Below are 20925 nucleotides of genomic sequence, written 5' to 3'. Positions count from 1 at the left end.
AGGTCAAGTCAGCAAAGTCAGGGCTCCAGTTCCTGACAACATGGGTGATCAAAAACAGGAGGCGGTGCCACAGGGACCCACCTTTGTCCCGAGCCGCTAGCATCTCCATGGAGTCCTTCCTGCTCAGCTCCGTCCTGCAGGGAGCAGCCTTCCCTCCGCGCTGGCGCACCGTGAACCCCCCGATACCTGAGACAGAGACGGGTGGAGGTGAGGACGGACCCGGGGGTGAAGCCTGTCCCCCCGGACTCCCCGCAGAGACGGCTCTGTTTCCTCACCAGGCCTGTAGGGCTTCCTCTTCCTCTTCTTGTTGCCGTCGGTAACCTCTGGCTCCTTGGTGAGATCATCATGGCCGTGATCCCGCTCAGGACTAGAGTCAGATTTCATGTCACATTCCACCTCACCTGGGAAAAGAGACAGACAGATGGACAAGTTTAGATCTTAATCTGTTGCAACTATTTAAATCTGGGTTCAGTGAGCCAAACAACCCAAGTCAAATTCCCTGTCTGTCTGGTTTGTGGTCAACGAGGTGCCAGTAGGACAGAAAGAGCAGAAAGAGCAGATTGGGGAGCCCGACCTCTGCTATGGTCCTGCTCAGACGGGAGGTCCTGGTCTGGTGGGGTCTGCAGGACGGACACGCTGTTCTGGTTGATGATCCTCAGCTTCAGCTTGGGTTTACACCTGCAGGATGCAGACGGGACAGAGCTGCTCAGTCCAGGTACCGGACACTGGCCTGTGGAGGGAGAGAACGGGCCCCTACCTGCGATACCTGCGCGGTGATGTCAGAGGCTCCACCAACGCCTGCAGGTGAGACAGGCCTGACTCGGTCAGACACACCCCGTCCTGCGTGTACGTCTTTGTGTCTGGAAACAAACGGGTCACAACATGGGGATTCTTACAAACACACGGCAGGTCAGCGTTTGTGTATTTCCTGTCGGAGCATGTGGACTGACCCGGTTCTCTGATCCTGGAGATGATATGAGGCACGTAGGAAGCCAAAGCTTCAGACTTCCCTGCAACAAACACACATCAGCATCCGACACAACAGAAGCGCAGCCTTTCAGAATAAGAGAAGCTGGTGTTTGTACCGTAGGAGCTGCGGCCCTGGGTCCTGCACAGCGAACAGTCGAAGCCTTCGTCAGCAGCAGCCTCCACCTCCTCTTCACTGGTCAGCCCGTGACAGACGGCGTGGAACCACCTGCACACACATTACACGCACAAGGGTCAATGACGTGACGCCTATATTTTCCGAAAAACTGATTTTTTTTTCAATTGTCCCACATATGGACTCACTTGACTTTTACAAAAAAGTCAATTTGGGATTTTGTTGTTGTTTTAAGCGTCAAAATGTCATGTGGTGCGACCGTCCGACCATGACTCTTGTTTTGAAAACTTTTTTTGAAATCACTGTAAATGTATTTAAATCAATCTTCTATCTGGCATGATTTCCAAAATGTCTTGTAGTGTTATACACATTTATATTTATATTTCCATCATAATATACAAACAAAGTTTGACTGATGTCCATTTCATGAAATATCATGTGACGCGACCATTAAAATAACCATTTTTGTATAACACTGAAAACTTGTAAAAAAAAAAAAAAAAGATGTCAAGATGTTAAGGAAATTAATTTATTTTAATATGAATCATGGTTGCACTACATGACCTTTTTTTAAGGCTAGTGCCAATTCATCTTGACAAAAAACTCTGAAATCACTTAATTTAAAAGTTTTATATGAATTTATGTGTGCACAACATTCTTAATGTTTGAACTACTGCAATAGATTATAGTTAAGCAACATCTTTTGAATCAGTATAAGTAACAATTATAGAACATTGAAATAGAGATCACTTAAACAAGCAGAGACTGATTGTCTGACATGCTGGAAATGGAAACATAGTTGGTTTTGACTGTTGTTGAATGTATTTTTTTTATTTCTTTTTTTCTGTATTAGATCATTTGTGAAGTTCTAGACTATAAATGAAATGAAATTCTGGACTGCTTTTCAGACTTTTTGACGACCTCAGATGAACTCTAACTGTGCAGTGTTTTGTTTTGTACAGGACTGTCTCAGAAAATTTGAATATTGTGATAAAGTCCTTTATTTTCTGTAATGCAAAAATGTCATACATTCTGTATGACATTTGAATTGTCATACAGTGGAGGGTGTAATCAGTTTTCAAGATGCCTTACAGCTTAAGAAAACTCATATCTCAAAAAACTAGAATATTCTGGGAATCTTAATCTTAAACTGTAAGCCATAATCAGCAATATTAAAATAATAAAAGGCTTGCAATATTTCAGTTGATTTGTAATGAATCCAGAATGTATGACATTTTTGTTTTTTTAATTGCATTACAGAAAATAAAGAACTTTATCACAATATTCTAATTTTCTGAGACAGTCCTGTATTTTGTTCTCATTTCGCTGTCTTCATTTTGTGGAATGTCTCTGCTTTTTTTGCAGAGTATTTTTAATTTGATATTCTCTTTATCTAGTGGAAATGTATTTGGTTTGTTTTTATTATGTTATGTTTTAGTACTGTATTATTTTAAAATGTTGGGGGAGCCCAGGAAGAATAGCTGCAGTCATGCTGTAGCTAATGGGGATCCTAATTAAACACACACACACAGATGGTGAGCAGGATCTCCCACAGCAGAACCAGAACCTGAGTAGGCTGTAACCCTGAGTGTGTGTGTCACCTGTCGCACTGCTGGCACAGCATGATGAGGTCGTCCTGGGCGTACGGCCTCTGGCAGAGAGGACACCGACTCAGGCTGGAGCACGGGCCGCAGCGGCTGTAGTTGCTCTGCCAATCACAGTGCAGGCCGGGGGAGGTGGAGCCACACTGGACACACCACACACACCTGAGGACAGAACACACCAGTTAGAGGACACACACACACACACACACACACACACACACACACACACACACACACACACACACACACACACACACACACACACGATTCACACTGAAAGCGCCATAGGCGTCCGGCTGTCATTCCTTGTCTATGAAAGCGCTGCGAGAGGCGTCGGAGGCGTCGGGAGCGACATTGAAGTTGAAAAAATCTCAACTTTATGCAAATGAGCAGCGGTGATGCCGAGGCAGCGTCCAATCACAGACCAGGATTCCCCAAGCAAGAAGCCTCAATGCAGATTGTACTTTCATGTTCACACAAACGTTCACTCATTCACATGCGTACATGAGCAGAGCTGTGCACTAACAAACTTATTTTATCAGGAATTAATATTTCATCCAGCAAACTGACATTTTTGCTGATTTGACTGCCGTTTTTACCTGAACTGCTCATGTGAAACACTAACTGATGGTTGAGGAGCTGGATGGTCCCAACGATTTTATTTGCTACATTGATCCAACGCAAAATAATAATTAAAAAAAGTGCTTATTAATCACAAAACACAGTTTAAACAATATGACCAAATTCGATCCAACCCGGTGTGTCAGAGACTGTGTTTCCATGCATCAATAACCCTTTTAAAATCCGACTATTGGCAATAACCCAAATTTGCACGGCCATGTAAACACCAATAACCCCTTTGAATAACCAGAATTTGCTCATATTCAGGATTTTAAAAACCCGAATATGAGCCCTGGGTTACTCCTTTTAAAACCCGAATATTCAGTCATGTAAACACCAAACGGAATATCCCCATCAAACGGAACAGGAATCTGTTTTCTGCACATGCTCTGTTCACAAGGAATCCTGGTCTTTTGAGTCCAGGAAGTTCTTATAAACACGGAGAAACCAAGACCAGGAGGAGACTAATCACTTCATAAATGTAATGAAGGATATGAACATTTCTGCATTTGTAGACGGTAGAAAGTACCGGGATAGAAGATTTAAAAGAAGGTGAGAGAAAAGTTGCGCGAAGCAGCATTTGTTTTGAATTTGGATACAGGAAGAAGAAGCGGAAATAACAGGAATTGCGTCATGATGTTCTCCGTGCGTCGCTGGTTTGATCCAGATATCCCGAATGATTAATTACCATGTAAACGGAATATTCCCAATGTTTCAGTAACCGGAATATTAGCAATTACCCGAATTTTGACTGCATGTAAACCTAGTCAGTGTTCACCGAAATAGGAAACTGAAGATGTGCAGCTATATACAGATATATGAAGACTATATACACTTTGTTCCCTCCAGTTCTGCAGCTTTAGCCCCGCCCACTGCAGGCGTCGACAGACTTTACCAAGCAGCGATGCAGGAGTCCTGAGCCTCCACAGGACATTTTTGATGCTTTCAGTGTGAATCCAGGGTTAGAGAGGACACGGATGACAGGTGATTGACAGGTGATTGACAGGAGCACCCACCACTTGCATTTCCAGGCTCCTTTGGGGACCGTGTGGAGCGGCGGGTCCAGGCAGTAGGTGTGGTAGCTGATGTCACAGTCGTCACATAGCAACAGTCGCCCGGGGTCACTGGCCTCGCCACACGCCTCACACACCGTGCACTCTAAACAGCGCCACCCTTTGGTCAGGACCACCCGTGTAATCTACGAAACAAACGGAATCAGGATACACACAACAGATTACATGTGAAGCAACGTTACAGTTAATAGAGTAATCAGATTACTAATAGAATAACCGGATTAAAAACAGACCAAGCTAATGGAAAGTTCGACCAATACATATTAGGGCTCGCTTCCTTTAGACGGAAGAGCACAGACTTCCTGCTGTGTGGAGGCTGAATAATAGCCAGTATCTAAAATATCTAGTTACATTTAAACACCATACTTTGTACACAGATGTCTATGATCTGAAATTACACCAAAGCCAGAAAAGAAAAGAAAGAAGCAAAGCCAAAGAAGGGGGAGTAGTAGTTTACCCTTTTAGTCCAATCAATTTACGACAGTTTATTACACTCTGTCAATATAATTAAACTTACAATCAGGCGGAGCATTTTACTGTCAATGAAGTTTCACCAGTTACCAGTTTACTAAATGGAATCAGAGCGTAGGTGACGGTAATCAGAGCGTAGGTGAGGGTAATCAGAGCGTAGGTGAAGTAATCAGAGCGTAGGTGACGGTAATCAGAGCGTAGGTGAAGTAATCAGAGCGTAGGTGACGGTAATCAGAGCGTAGGTGAAGTAATCAGAGCGTAGGTGACGGTAATCGGAGCGTAGGTGATGGTAATCAGAGCGTAGGTGAGGGTAATCAGAGCGTAGGTGAGGGTAATCAGAGCGTTGGTGACGGTAATCGGAGCGTAGGTGAAGTAATCAGAGCGTAGGTGACGGTAATCAGAGCGTAGGTGAAGTAATCAGAGCGTAGGTGACGGTAATCGGAGCGTAGGTGATGGTAATCAGAGCGTAGGTGAGGGTAATCAGAGCGTAGGTGAGGGTAATCAGAGCGTAGGTGAGGGTAATCAGAGCGTAGGTGACGGTAATCGGAGCGTAGGTGAAGTAATCAGAGCGTAGGTGACGGTAATTGTGAGGTTAATTCAACCTTTGAACTTGTTTTGTCATTATGAAACTGTCACATGCTTGGCTAACAGAAGTCACAGCAGCCACTTCCTGATCTTCTCAGGGTCTTTGACTGTCTGGTGACATCTGTCTACTGTAGTGTGATGGATTCAATTACACGTTATCACTTCCACCCATTGTTCACTGTCTAACCGTTTACTGTTGACTGTCCTTATATGGTCATTTCCTGTCAAGTTTCTTAATAAAAGCATCTTCTGGGAGGAGGAACTTGGGGAAGCTCAGGAGTTCTCAATGAGGGACACGTTGCCCTGCACTCCTCTGCTCTCCCCCTCCTGCAGGAGTGCGCTAAAAACCCATTCCAAGGTAGTCTCTGTGTCTTTCCTCGTTATGAATGTATGTAATGTTGATTTGGATCCAACAGTAATCAGAGCGTAGGTGACGGTAATCAGAGCGTAGGTTACAGTAATCAGATTTGACGGATGACAGAACAGATCACAAAGAGCCAACAACCAGCAATACAGTAGGAGTGCAGTAACCGGATCATTATAGTAGTTATGATAATAAAAGTACAACAAATCTGATTAGAGAAAGGAATCAGATAAGAGTTAATTTTAACAACCAGATGACAAGAAGGTTCAAATTAATGATATTGTAAAACGTTATAACCAGATTACAGTATCAGGAACCAGGTTTGGTCATCAGATTAAGGCGTGTACTGACCTTGACGTTGACACAGTAGGGATGATAACACTGTCCACATTGAGAGCATGCCAGGAGTCTGCCTTCAGCTCCCTGACCAAAGCTACCGCACACCACACACATGTCCTGCACACACACACAGATTAAGCTTCAAAATACATTAGTGGCAGTGACAAAGAGCGGTACCAGGACCACCAACATTTCCATGTGTCATGTTGCTGCACACAGGTGAGCGTACCTGTCTGAGGGTGAAGTGGTCGGAAGTGGAGAACATCACCACCGTGTTGTGCATTGAGTTCTCCTCTTCTTCCTTTGGCTGGAACGGCTCCACGTAGCCACACTGTCACAGAAGGACAGCAACAATCAATCACTGATAGGGCTGAACGATTAATTGCATTTGCAATAATATCGCGATGTGATAAAACGCAATTTTTTCTAACCGCAAAGGCTGCGATTTGACCAGTCGCGTGATCTGGTCACGTAATTTGCGAGTGAGCAGAGCGGTGCCGCGTAACCTAAATCTACCACGGCCTCAGCATTAGGGCTCGGCCAGGCGGGGCTTTATAAATATATGGGCTTTATAAATTTATTAAATATATGAGCGCGGAGTCGGCGTGGCGAGGAGCTGCGCGCGGTGACGAGCCGGGCGCGCGCCGGCGGACAGTGGAGTCAGGCTGTGAAGGCTGATTTATGGTTCCGCGTTAAATCGACGCAGAGCTACGCCGTACGGTGCGCGTCGCTGCGTACCCTACAGCGTAGGCTCTGCGTTGGTGTAACGCAGAACCATAAATCAGTCTTGAGCCAAACCTGCAGCTCGTCAGCTCATCAGGAGAAGCGGTTAAAGAACGGGGCTGCGAGTTGTTCATTGCTGGTTGGTTTTGTTAACTCTGAGCTTTGTTGGTTTGTTTGTTAGTTTGCTGGTGGTTTTTTTCTCCCTGTGATTTTTGAGTTACTTGTGAAGAAGTTCTGAGTTCCCTGTGAGGAAGGTTTTTTGTTCCCTGTGGGAGTTTTTCTGTGTTTTTCTATTAAACTACGCCTCGTTTTGGCTAAAGTTTAACCCGGTTTGGTGTCGTGTGATTGGGTTCAGAGAACGACCCATAACACTCGTGTGTACAGACATGTGTAGACGTGTTAAAGAGGTAAAGACACAGATTAGTTTTCTTTATTGTTGTAATCTGTGCTTTAAATAAATCTGAAATTGTTTATTATAAAACAGACTGATTTATTGCTTGTGTAGTTAAAAAATACATAAGAACAGGACCTTGAAAAAATAATCGCATATTAAATCGCAATCGCAATATTGAGGAAAAAAAATCGCAATTAGATTATTTTCAAAAATCGTTCAGCCCTAATCACTGATCAATTATCCGAGGATGCACATTCACGTCTTTTTGGACTTGAAATATTCAAAGAAGCATCTGATTCAGCCCAGTTGCCACGGTGATACACATGCAGGTGTGTGTGTTCTTACTGCAGGCATCACAGTCAAACTATCTTGGGCCTTGATCCGGCTTCTTCCTCTCCCTCCTCTTGCTCCACCGATGCCTCCTCCTCCTCTGGACCTCCTCCGGCCTGGGAACCCTGAACCTCGACTCTGAAGAGGGGAAACGGGGGGAAAACACAGAAAGATCAGAAGACGTGGAGCAGGAGGTATGTATGCAGGTGTGTAGGGTGATTTCAACCCCAACCTAGAGTCCAGTTTCCCTGATTCAAGCCTTTGAGGATTACCTGGAGGACTCAGACCTACACCAGCTTTGTTGAAACTGGGTTTTCTAAGATTTCTAGAATTTGGAAGTGCTGCACAGGACTCAACGGGATTAGACTGGACATTTGCAAAACTGCTGGTTAACATTTTAACAGAAACATCTCTTTCAACATCATGATTATTTTAATCAGGTTTGATGTAAATTAGGTTGAATTTCTACCTTGTATGCTCCATGACATGCACAAACAACCTTGCAAACAAGATGCGACTCCAGGTAAGCCAGTTTTCATCCCTCTAGGTAAATATGTTAGATCTGTGATCTTATAAGCACAAGTCCTAATCAGGCAAAGGTTATGTGTCATACGCAACCAGGTGATGGCAGCAGCTCTTCCTGGTGTTATTTAGTTCTACCATCTCATATATGAAGAGAAAAACGGGCGTCATGATGACATCCTATTGTCATGAGCCTGAACCGGTGCAGCTGACGTCAGAGTTTTCTCAATCCCCTTCCCAAGTTGATAATTATCACGTTTATGACTAAAACCACATAAAACTACAGTTTCTCAGAATCAGCTTCATTCGCTAAGAATAAATGCAAGAATATACAAATATACTATATATACAATGATGGTGCAAAAAAGTGCAACAATTTTGCCAGATAACAGTTATCAGTTGAGTAGAGACACTGCCGTGGGGAAGAAACTGCTCCGGTCCCCCTCGGTCCTGGTCAGGAAGACTGATGTGCCTGCCGTACAGGAGCAGTTCACAGAGCCTGTGTGGAGTGCAGCATGGTGCAGCATCCTCTGCTGGTGGGGAAGAGCATCTCTGAATGCACAACACCGGAACCTGCAGCGTGGGAGTGAGAGGGGCAGGGTAACGGCCCGGTCAGGCGGGGGAGAGATTTGTCCCTCAAGACTCCTCTCCCTGGCCCCGCCCCTTCTCAACCTTTCCCCGACCCTGAACCTAACCTGGGGCTTGCTGATTGGGCCGGAGCTTCGGGAGCTGCATGCTGGCCTGCGGTCCCCACCCCCGGTCATCCCGCTGCTGCTTCCACCTGCCTGCTGTGCTGCTGACGTCCCCAACCCCCCAGTCTGGCCCTCGGCAGGAGGGTCCCCCCTTATGAGCCACTAGCCCTCCCTCACTACCACTACCCCTAAAAAAGAAGGGACAGATTTTAGGGCACTTGAAATCTTCCCAGGTCTGTCCCAATAATCCCACTACTCCTACTTTCAGCACCACCCCTAAAATCAGGAAGCCCAGAGCTAAAAGCTGTTTTAATTTCAGCTGTAGCGCTGTTAATATGCCACTTTATTAAGTTTTAATATTTTTTCAGGCGTAAAAGTAACCGTTAAGATCCCCAACCTGGGCTCAGTTTATCCAAATAACGCCTGTTAAGAAATTTGATCTGATGTTTTCCCCGGCTCGGAGCAGCAGCAGCTCACGTACAGACGTGATCGCCGGGTCAACCTGCGCCGTCGTCCCGGGGAGAAACCTGCAGCTCTGTGGAGAATTACCGCTGGCTGAAATAAATCATTTAGGAAGATAAATGTTGGTTTAATAGATTAAATCTAACAGTTGTAGCTACGCCTGTTAAGAAATTTGCACCGAAAATTTCGGGATGATGATGCCTGCTGGCTCGGGAGCTGATTTATGGTTCTGCATTAAATCAACGCAGAGCCTACGGTTTAGGGTACGGCGTAGGGTACGGCGCGCGTCGCCGTGTAACCTACGCCGTAGGCTCTGCGTTGGTGTAACGCGGAACCATAAATCAGCCTTTATTCTGGCGAGGTTTGAAGAAGACTTCACAACAACGGGCAAACGAGTGATTATGTACATTCACTGAGTGAATATTATGAAAGTAAAATATATATGTCTCGCTAGAAATTTAATCAAAACGCATTTTTATGCAGAAACTAACTCAAAATATTGATTTTATTCACTAAAAAATAAGAAATGTCCGCCATGTTTTTTTTTTTTGATTCAGTCCGCAAATGACGACGAAAAGCATTCTGGGAAATTTTTCTGGCTCTAGTTCAGCTAGTCAGCATCTGACAGATTCATAACCACTACACTTTTTTTCTTCTCCACTAGCCCTAGGTGGAAAGAGGAATTGGGACACCACTACCCTCACGGGAACCCGCAAAATTTAGGGGTAGGGATGAAAAGTAGGGGTAGTGGGAGTATTGGGACAGGGCCTTTACCTGCCATTGTTTATGTATTAATTGCTCGGGGGTTTATGTTCATGTTCTGGGTCTCTGGAAAGCATCTGGAGACAACTTTTGTTGTATTAGACGCTATACAAATGAAATTGAATTGGAGTCCAGGAGTTCTGGACCAGACCGACGACCATGGTGTAGTCTTTAAACTTCAGGAGCTTCACAGAGGGCTCAGAACACTTGTGCCAAGTCAGAAAAGTAGTGGAAAGAGGACGTAGCCCCGAGCCCACTGGTGATGATGGACTTTCCAAGGTGAACCATACCAAACTCAGCGCTGTAGATCCAGTCCTAGGAGGAAGTGAGCTGGGACAGTGTGAAACAACGGTGGTGAACGCAGAGCTCAAGTCCACAAACAGGGTCCATGGATTAGTCCCTGGGACTGGACTGCAGGACGTCATGCATGTCCACTGCCCTATTTTCCCGGTAGGCAAACTGCAGGGTGTCCAGCAGGTCTCGGGGGGGGGGGGGGGGGGGTGATCAAAGCACTTCCTGGCCACAGGCGGTCAATCAGGCCTGTGATGGGGGGTTTCTGGGGGCTGTGATGATGGAGCGCCTGAACCAGGAGACTCCATGCAGCTCCAGAGATCTGCTGAAGAAGTGAGTGAAGACGGGGACTAGCTGGTCTGCACTGGCCAGCAGAGAGGAGGGAGACACTTCATCAGGGTCTGGAGCTTTCCCGGTCTTCAGCCTCTGGAACCAAGACTCACTTCCCTTTAGTTGGGGATCTGGAGGGGGATCTGGTTGTTGATGGGAGGTGGGCCAGATGGGTGAGGGACACGTGTGAAGTGGTCCCTCTGGAACCTGCACCACAGTTACTACGTTTCCATGCAGTCAAAATTGGGGTTATTGCTAATATTCCGGTTACTGAAACATTCAGAATATTCCGTTTACATGGTAATTAATCATTCGGGTTATCTGGATCAAACCAGCGACGCACGGAGAACATCATGACGCAATTCCTGTTATTTCCACTTCTTCTTCCTGTATCCAAATTCAAAACAAATGCTGCTTCGCACAACTTTTCACTCACCTTCTTGTAAATCTCGCAGAAAACAAATTCCTGTTCCGTTTGATGGGGATATTCCGTTTGGCGTTTACATGACCCAATATTCAGGTTTTAAAAGGAGTAACCCAGGGGTCATATTCAGGTTTTTAAAAAAAATTCGGGTTATTCAAAGGGGTTATTGGTGTTTACATGGCCGTGCAAATTCGGGTTATTGCCAATATTTGGGTTTTAAAACGGTTATTGATGCATGGAAACGCAATCACTGTCCCAAAGCTTCACGAGGGACAGGGCGATGTCCACCTTTCCTAACAATGTAACAGTGGTCCAATGTGTTCGTCTCTTAACTTCCATGTTGTCTACATCGGGAAGTTCCTCGCTCACTGGCTGGCAGTGGGATGTCAACACGGAGTTGAAGGAGAAGAGAGAGGCAGTACAGAACCAAACACTGGTCCAGAACGCATCTGTCCAGTTGTACTTCCTGAAAGCTTGTCTGTCCACCCTGATGTGAAATCTGCCTCCACAGGGGTGGATCACCAACTACAGCTAGCTCCAGCTAACAGAGCAACCAGGAGACATGGCGCCCCCTCCTCTCAACGCCACGTCCCAGAACACACACACACACACACACACGTTAGTGACAGCCTGGCTGAGGTGAGTGCTTGTCTTTACCACTCTCATGCTCCAGAGGGGGGAGTCCGGGGGACGGGGCTTAGGGCTGCACCACCCTCCCTCCCCCATGGAATCCTGGGAGGACGAGGGGGGGCTGGTGGCCCTGCGACTGCTCCACCACGAACCCTGAGTTAGGCAGGAGAAGGATGAAGTGGAGGAGGAAGAGGAGGATGGAGAGGAACAGAAATAGGGAGGAGGAGGAGGAGCAGGGGACAAGATGCAGTAAAATAAATGGAACAGGCAACAAAACAAAAAGTCAAACTAAAACAAAAGTATACAATCAGGCAAAATAACAACCATGTCAAAATGGGGCAATGTTACCATGGGAACAACATGCAGTTCCTGGAAAACAATCAGCAAGACTGATGAACGGATCAGCTGAAAGTTCAGCAGGTCCAAAGAAAAACAGCTTCATGCCTGAACAACATGCTGCAGTGGCGCACGTGTGTGTGGGTTTGTGTTACAGAACTAAAAGCATGGATGCGTGTTAGTGACCAGCAGGTGAGGAAGAGGAGGAGGATGCAGGAGGAGGAAACGTCTGCCATCATCCTCTGAGGAAAGACCCAACTGTTCATCCATTCATCCGGTTTGTGGTCCAGCTGATCTTCACCACCGACGTCTTTCATCTTCTAACGCTTTGTCATCGTTTAACTCAAGAAGCCACACACTTCAATCTGAACACAACGGATTCTTGGTATTACAGTTGTCCGTTAACCTAAAGACCAACTTTATTTTCCTCCACCCTTCAGGAAACCTTTCCTGTTTTAGGTCAGTCGGGGTTCCTGTTTTAAAACAGCTTTTTATCACCTCAGGAACATCTCCCGTCTCCGCCCCTCACTCTCTGACTCCGTGGCAGAGACGCTCATCCATGCGTTCATCACCTCCCGACTGGACTATTGCAATGGAGTCCTGTCCGGGGTTCCCAGTAAAACCCTGGACAGGCTCCAGTACGTGAAGAACTCAGCTGCCAGGGTTCTCCCCCACACCAAGCCCTGGCAGCACATCACCCCCACCCTCATCCACCCCACCTTCATCACCTCCACCCTCATCCACCTCCACTGGCTGCCCGTTAAGTTTCAAATACGGTACAAAATTCTCCTTCTCACCTACAGATCCCTCCATTCACTGCCCCCCCAATACCCCAATACCTCCACCAATACACTCCATCCAGGAACCTGAGGTCTTCCGATGTCAGACTCCTCTCCATCCCCCGTACCCGTTTAAAAACCTTTGGAGACAGGGCTTTCAGCGTGGCTGCCCACCCCCCCGACCTCTGGAACTCTCTCCCACTTGAAATCTGCCACTCCCCCACTCTCCACAGTTTCAAATCTCAACACACACCTCTTCTCCTTGGCCTTCCCTGAATAGGCTAACCGATACCGACCGATAACTGGTGCTGACGGTGTACCAAAGAAATAAAGAAAAATGTATTTTACTTTACTTTATCTATTTATTTTTTCTGGAGGGGGGTATTTACTATTTTAAGGTGACTCCTCTGAATGTTCGAGAGACGGAAGTGAAGGTCCCTTTTTTGCTTTTGCTTTATTTATTTATTTATTTAATTTTTTTTATGGAAAACAATGCAATATTGATACTGCGATGATGTAAATCCTGTATGACTGACTTTATTTCTTTAATAAAAAGTTTAATAACAAAAAAAAACCATTTCTCCAGCCTCTCAAGCTGCTATAGTCCTTGGCTGGTACATGTTTGCGTCTTCAGAGCGTTCAGTCCTCCACGAGCTTCTTGCCGTCTCTTGCTGGAGGTTGGGAGCGTTCCTCCGGACAGACCTGGTGGATCTGAGTTGGGTTTCTATGACCTTTAGGCCCACAAGCTTTGTTCTGGGCTGCAGTAAGGGCTTTGTGATGGACACCCCTGTGACTTTATTCTCATTGTTCAGTCCCACCACTTCAAGCTTTCCGCTCATGTCTGAAGATGTGGATCTGGTGGATCCAGGTATCCTTCTTTCCTCACCATGCTGTCTAGCATGGCTTAAGGTTTTTCTCCCCCTAGGGGAGTTTTTACCTGCCATTGTTTATGTAATAACTGCTCGGGGGTTCATGTTCTGGTCTCTGGAAAGATCCTAGAGACACCTTCTGTTGGAATAGACGCTATATACCGTATTTTCGCGACCATAAGGCGCAACTTTTTTTTTTTTTTTTTTTTTTAAATGTGCCGGGCGCCTTAAGAAACGGTGCGCCGTGTCTATTACCTGAATTACGGTAATGTAAGGCCGGCCATGAGAACGGTAAAGGGAGAAGGGGGCGGGTGAAGCTGAATGAGACCATCCACTGAGCTGTTTAATGCGAAACAGAAGATGAAAACTTTTAAGGATTTGCTTGATGTGTAAAGTGAAATAAAATATAATCAAACTAAGTTTTGCTCCCGCTCTATTTAAATAAGCACACTTGTTCTGCAGCGCGCGTGTGTTTTGCATGTCGGAACCGTCCACATTCCCCGGTTAAAGCAGCGGCTGCAGCAGCGCGGTGATGGGCGCTGCTGCAGCCGACTTCCTGGTTCCCAAAGCGGTCCGATCGACCTGGTTCCCGGCCGCTTTAAGAGCAGAGATTTCTGGGGTCTGTCTCAGGTCTGATCAGCTTCCCCCTCCGAAATTTGCAGCCAAATCTGTCGGTTACAAACCCGGTACCGGATCCCGACATGCGCGGGTGTGTATTCGCGGCGCGACACACACTTACTGGTTTATGTGGTGCTGGCCGGGCGCAGCTGATGGACAGAAACCTATGGGGATTTTTAAAAGAAAAACTTTGCATAAGACGTTTCCAGCCGGAGTCATTATAAGGACGAATGGAAAGGGGGGGCTGGATGAAGGGATGATGATGATCAGGTGGCTGAGACAGGTCTGGAAATTCGGACTGGAGCTCCTGTCGGATACAAACCCCGGTACCGGCTCCCCGACAGCGCGTGTGTGAGCGGGTCCAGCGCGAGGGAGCGGAGCGGGGAGCGGACCCGGTCCAGCGCGGAGCGGGTCCAGCGCGGAGCGGGACCCGGGACGCGGGACGCGGGACCCGGGACGTGGGACCCGGGACGCGGGACCCGGGACGCTCAGGAGCCGCCAGGCTCCCGCCGCGGGTTTGCCGGGCCAGGGCGCACCATCCCCGGGGCAGATCCAGCCGAAATGCCGCTGGTCTTTCCCCGGGAGCCCCTACTCCCATACAGGTGGGTGGCCTCGGTCCCAGCCGGTCCGAACAGGTCACATTCCCGGTTAAAGCCGCTGTGACGCGCGCTGCTCCACCCCGCTGGGGAGAGACGGGCTCTGCGCGGTGGAGGATCCGCACAACGGGGTATGAAAAGTTTATTTACTGTTGTGCAGAAAGTGACTGACACCGAGGAAATTCGGACTGGCGCAGCTGAATTAGCGGAGCTCTTTAATGCAGAAACAGAGGTTTTGCTCCCGCTCTATTTTTTAAATAAGCGCTTGTGTGCTTGTGTGTGCGTTCTGCATGTGTGTGCGTTCTGCAGCGGGTGTGTGTGTTTTCCGGCCGGCGTGTTTTGCGGCATGCGTGTGTGCAGCTCTGCTCTGTAGACTGCGCCTTTTGGGTCGGTGCGCCATATGTATGTTTTAAATCTAAAAATGACACACAAAAATGAGGGTGCGCCTTTCCACACGGTGCGCCGAATGGTCGCGAAAATACGGTAAATAAAATGGAATGGGGTTTTTGACTGGCATCGGCCACTCAACATGGTCCCTGCCCGCCCCTGCACTGCCCCCCCTAGCCTGCCTGATTGATTTAAAACAGGAAAGGGTTCCTCAACTACACTGTCAGACCTGTGAAGAACAAAAAAGCTGCTCTTCTTCATGGTGTGTAAAGTCGCTATAATTATTCTTGTGTAAGAAACACAAATATCCACATGTGAAACCGATAATCAATGGATGATTATTTGCTCTTCACGTGACGGCTGACGCCAGCGCGTTCTCCTGGACTCCGCTCAAGGACTCACCTGTTTGACCCGGGCTCGGCCAGGGGAGAACTTCCTCTTGGAGATGGCAGGCTTCCCCATGCCGATCTTGGGGGTGAGGGGGAGCACGGTGGTGGGAGGGGCCTGAGAACAGGAAATGAGGTCAGCCATGAGGAGAAACCATAGACATATATACGTAGACGCCGCATCGAGTGTTCTTGCCCGCTGCTGCGATACGTCAACGCCGCCGCCATATTGGATGTTCAAGACTGCGCCGTAAACTAATACAAGTAAATGGACTTATTTTCATAAAGCACCTTTCTACAAATAAATGTACGTTTTACGTCACATTTATTCATTCACACACGCACTAATATACCTGGGAAACAGTTAGGCACCAACTATAATATATTTAATTTCTAAGATGGCAAAAATAATAACTTTATTGATCCCACATAGGAGTAATTCATGTTATATCAGCTATAGAGAACAAGGTAGTGCCGAAAAACAATATATATCCCCCCTCACAAAAATAAGAAAAATAGAGAAACATATTTCCTCATCAACAAAACATATTTAATTTTTTTCAAATAACAAAATAACATATTTGAACCATTTTTCAGACAAGAACTGAAAACATTTTGTTACTTGAAAAATTTTAAATATGTTTATGTAAAATATGCTTTGTTAGTGAGAAAATATATTTTTCTTATTTTTGTGAGGGGGGATATATATTGTTTTTCGGCACTACCTTGTTCTCTAATATAACATGAATTACTCCTATGTGGGATCAATAAAGTTCTTATTTTTGCCACCTGAGAAAATTAAATATATTATATTTGGTGCCTTAATGTTTCTCAAGTATATTAGTGCGTGTGTGAATGAATAAAAGAGACGTAAAACGTACATTTCTTTGTAGAAAGGCGCTTTGTGAAAGTAAGTCCATTTACTTGTATCAGTTTACAGCGCAGTCTTGAACATCCAATATGGCGGCGACGTTGACGTACGACTCAGCGCTCGATGGGGCGTCTACGTATAGATGTCTATGGGAGAAACCAGCAGACAGCTCAGTTGTTTTGAATTAGCGTTACCTTGGACAGAGGTGGAGACTCTCTGGACGGGGGCGAGGGTGGGGTGAGAGGAGGGGGCGTAACAGGAGGTCTAGCCGGGGAAGTCTCAGGGGAGGCCTCGGTGGAGAACGGGGACTGCCTGAGACGGATGGAGAGGTCGTCTGAAGGTCTGGCGGAGCATGGGGGGGGTCGGAGGCTGCGACTCTCCCCCCTGCGAGAGGAGAGAGGTGGGCTGGTGGACGACAGATGGAGGAGTGATCGGGCAGCAGAGGAGGACATCAGCGCCATCACCTCCACATCTAAAGAGGGGTCCAGATCAGGGTCCAGATCAGGGCTCAGAGGGCTCTCCTCCGGCTCATCACCTACTGGCCGTTGCTTAGCAACATCAAGACAAGCGGCTGAGGCGTCCAAGGCAGTCAGCAGTTCCTCCAGTTTCCCCTCGTCTTTCTTCGAAGGCGCAGTGTGTGACTGGTGTTCATCTTTGGCGGGATCCGTCACTGCGGTGACAGGTTCAAACAGGCTCTGTGATTGGCTATGGTGACTCAAAAGCCGGACCTCCTCTTTTTTCGCCATCTCTCCTTCTCCATCATTGGGGGTTTTGCCGTCCTGGGGGTGTTCCTCTGTGGAAGGAGGCAGGCTCTGAGGGGAGGAGGGCGGTAAGGCATCCCTGTGAGGAGAGGAGGGTGAGGCCTCCAGAAAGCAGGCTGGAGATGAAGGAGGCAACTGCGGTGTAGGAAGGAGGTGGGCGCTGGGTGAGGAGGAGGCCTGATGAATGGGTAAGGCAGACTGTGGCATGGAAAGATGGGGGGAGAGAGGAGTTGGGGGAGAGGGGGAGCCCACAGCCGGAGACTGTTGATGCTCCATCAGCTGGACTCCTGCAGAGACACAAAGAGCAAGCAGTTTAACTGGAGCTAAGGTCCAATCAAGGGGTCACGTCGAAATAGAGGACGTCATTGTCCCACAAACCGGTACCAAGACGCCCCAGCGGACTAACCGACAGGACACGAGGCCCAACCCAGTCCAATCCTCTCAATGTGAAGGAGTAGCGGCTCAACTCCGAGCTCCTCCCGGGTGACCGAACTCCTCACCCTATCTCTAAGGGAGCGTCCAGCCACCCTGCGGAGGAAACTCAACTCTAAGGGAGCGTCCAGCCACCCTGCGGAGGAAACTCATCTCTAAGGGAGCGTCCAGCCACCCTGCGGAGGAAACTCATCTCGGCCACTTGTATCCGCGATCTCGTCCTTTCGGTCACTACCCAAAGTTCATGACCATAGGTGAGGGTGGGTGCGTAGATTGACCGGTAAATCGAGAGCTTCGCCTTTCGACTGAGCTCCTTCTCCACCACGACGGTCCGGTACACCGACCGCATAACTGCAGACGCTGCACCGATCCGTCAATCTCCTGCTCCATCGTTCCCTCACTCGTGAACAAGATCCCGAGATACTTGAACTCCTCCACCTGAGGCAGGACTTCTCCACCCACCCGGAGAAGGCACGCCACCCTTTCCCGATGGAGAACCATGGCCTCGGTTTTGGAGGTGCTGATTCTCATCCCTGCCACGTCGCACTCGGCCTCAAACCGCCCCAGCTCATGCTGAAGGTCCCGGTCCGATGAAGCCAACAGGACCACATCATCTGCAAAAAGCAGAGATGAAATCCTGAGGTTCCCAAACCGGATCCCCTCCGGCCCCTGGCTGCGCCTAGAAATCCTGTCCAAAAAAATTAACAGGACCGGTGACAAAGGGCAGCCCTGCCGGAGTCCAACATGCACCGGGAACAAGTCTGATCTACTGCCGGCAATGCGAACCAAACTCCTGCTCCGATCATACAGAGACCGGACAGCCCTTAATAGAGGTTCCCGGACTCCATACTCACTGAGCACCCCCCACAGCATGGCACGAGGGACACGGTCAAATGCCTTCTCCATTCCCATGAACCCTCGAGCACCCTGCAGAGTGTGTAGAGTTGGTCCAGTGTTCCACGACCGGGACGAAAACCGCATTGTTCCTCCTGAATCAGAGGTTCAACTATCGGCCGTAATCTCCTCTCCAGTACCCCGGCGTAGACTTTCCCGGGGAGAAGTGTGACCCTCCTATAGTTGGAACACACTCTCCAGTCCCTCCTACGACATCCAGAGACTTGAGGTACCCAGGGCGAATCTCATCCACCCCCGGTGCCACTGAGGAGCTTATGAACCACCTCAGTGACCTCGGCTTGGGTGATGGATGAGCACGCCCCAGAGTCCTCACCCTCTGCTTCCTCAGTGGAAGGCATGTCAGTCGGGTTGAGGAGATCCTCGAAGTATTCCTTCCGGACGGACTGCCCGAGCTGTGGCTTGCTTGGCCTGCTGGTACCCATCTACTGCGTCAGGAGTCCCACAGGCTAACATAGCCCACGGCATCCTGTACTTCCGGTGTCCACCAGCGGGTTCTAGGATTGCCACCACGACAGGCACCGGAGACCTTGCGTCCACAACTTCGAGCCGCCGCGTCGACAATGGAGGCAGAGAACATGGTCCACTCGGACTCAATGTCCTCCGGCTTCAGAGGACTCCAGACAGAGGGCTCAGCCAGACGTTCCCAACAGACCCTCACAATCCGTTTGGGTCTGCCCGGTCTGTCCAACCTCCTCCTCCGCCAGCGCATCCAACTCACCACCAGGTGGTGACCAGCTGACAGCTCAGCCCCTCTCTTCACTCGAGTGTCCAAGACATACGGCCGAAGGTCAGATGAAACGACAACAAAGTCGATCATTGACCTCCGGCCTAGGGTGTCCTGGTGCCACGTGCACTGATGGACACCCTTATGCTTGAACATGGTGTTCGTTATGGACAAACTGTGACTAGCACAGAAGTCCAACAACAAAACACTGCTCGGGTTCAGATCGGGGAGGCCGTTCCTCCCAATCACGCCTCTCCAGGTATCACTGTCATTGCCCACGTGAACGTTGAAGTCCCCCAGTAGAACAATGGAGTCCCCAGTTGGAGCACCATCAAGTACCCCTCCCAGGGACTCCAAGAAGGCCAGGTACTCCGCACTGCTGTTTGGCCCGTAGGCACAAACAACAGTGTGAGACCTTTTCCCGACCCTAAGGCACAGGGAAGCGACCCTCTCGTTCACCGGGGTGGACTCCAACACATGGCAACTGAGCCGGGGGGCTATAAACAAGTCCACACCAGCCCGTCGCCTCTCACCCTGGGCAACTCCAGAGTAATGGAGGGTCCAGCCCCTTTCAAGGAGCTGGTAACAGAGCCCAAGCTATGTGTGGAGGTGAGCCCGACTATCTCTAGCCGGTACCTCTCAACCTCACGCACAAGCTCCGGCTCCTTCCCCCCCAGCGAGGTGACATTCCATGTCCCCACTGCAAGGGTTTTGGTCCAGGGATTGGGTCGTCGAGGCCCTGCCACGACTGCTACCCAGATCACATGGCACCGGCCTATCATGGACCTTCCTGCGGGTGGTGGGCCTACGGGAAGGCGGGCCCACGTCGCAGTTTAAGGCTAAGCCCGGCCGGGTCCCACGGGCAAAGACCGGGCCACCAGGCGCTCGCCTTCAAGCCCCAACCCCGGCTCCAGGGAGGGGCCCCGGTGACGCCGATCCGGGCGACGCGACGGCCCTCGATTTTTCCTCCTCCATGATATGCTTGTGAACCGCTCTTAGTCTGGCCCGTCACCTAGGACCTGTTTGCCATGGGAGACCCCAGACAACATAGCTCCTAGGATCACTCTGGCAACAAAAACCCCTCCACCACAGTAAGGTGGCGGTTCAAGGAGGGGCATCTGATCATCATGGGTCTAAATACATAAATATAATCTCTGATGACGTTACCTTTGTCCCACTTTGTCATCATTTATTCATAAACCCATCACATGAGGAAATAAGTTGGACACCTAAATGGCAATAAGAAGGTTCCAGTGGGCTGAAGAGTCATGAAATGTGGATGCTGGATCAAGCTGTTGTGTTGCTAGGGAAACACTAAAGTAAGAGTCAGGTCCTCTTACCTGGAGAACAGACTGGAACAGTTCTGAGCTGATTCTTCTCCTCCTCACTGGCTCCTTCTACCCTCTCAGACTTCTTCATTAGCTTCCCGTCTGCTTCTGGACTCTCTTGAGTCAGATGAAACTCTTCCTCTTCCTCATCTGAAGCTTCTCTCTCCTCTTCCGGCTTCTCTTGAGTTTTCCTCTGCTCTTCTA

The 20925-nt window shown here is 48.6% G+C and overlaps 1 protein-coding gene across 6 annotated transcripts in view; it reads right to left on the bottom strand.

Moving 5' to 3' along the window:
* The window catches only part of LOC133423495 (histone-lysine N-methyltransferase 2C-like), a 128253-nt gene that overhangs the window by 69336 nt on the left and 37992 nt on the right, over positions 1 to 20925 (bottom strand). For 4 of the 6 annotated variants that reach the window (XM_061713682.1, XM_061713683.1, XM_061713686.1 and 1 more), the window contains exons 14-28: positions 20734 to 20922; positions 16756 to 17609; positions 15707 to 15808; positions 11747 to 11872; positions 7622 to 7744; positions 6389 to 6490; positions 6172 to 6276; positions 4344 to 4525; positions 2704 to 2868; positions 1086 to 1195; positions 951 to 1010; positions 758 to 860; positions 575 to 678; positions 276 to 401; positions 82 to 186 (exon numbers count right to left, since the gene is read on the bottom strand). In XM_061713682.1, the coding sequence (XP_061569666.1) occupies positions 82 to 186; positions 276 to 401; positions 575 to 678; positions 758 to 860; positions 951 to 1010; positions 1086 to 1195; positions 2704 to 2868; positions 4344 to 4525; positions 6172 to 6276; positions 6389 to 6490; positions 7622 to 7744; positions 11747 to 11872; positions 15707 to 15808; positions 16756 to 17609; positions 20734 to 20922 (2556 nt within the window). The remainder of the gene's footprint in view (positions 1 to 81; positions 187 to 275; positions 402 to 574; positions 679 to 757; positions 861 to 950; positions 1011 to 1085; positions 1196 to 2703; positions 2869 to 4343; positions 4526 to 6171; positions 6277 to 6388; positions 6491 to 7621; positions 7745 to 11746; positions 11873 to 15706; positions 15809 to 16755; positions 17610 to 20733; positions 20923 to 20925) is intronic. The other 2 variants (XM_061713684.1, XM_061713687.1) reach the window with 2 other exon arrangements.

Source organism: Cololabis saira, chromosome 22, assembly GCF_033807715.1.
Source record: "Cololabis saira isolate AMF1-May2022 chromosome 22, fColSai1.1, whole genome shotgun sequence".
Lineage (NCBI taxonomy): Eukaryota > Metazoa > Chordata > Actinopteri > Beloniformes > Belonidae > Cololabis > Cololabis saira.
Note: the sequence above shows the minus strand (reverse complement) of the source record. Positions and strands in the feature narration are given on the sequence as shown.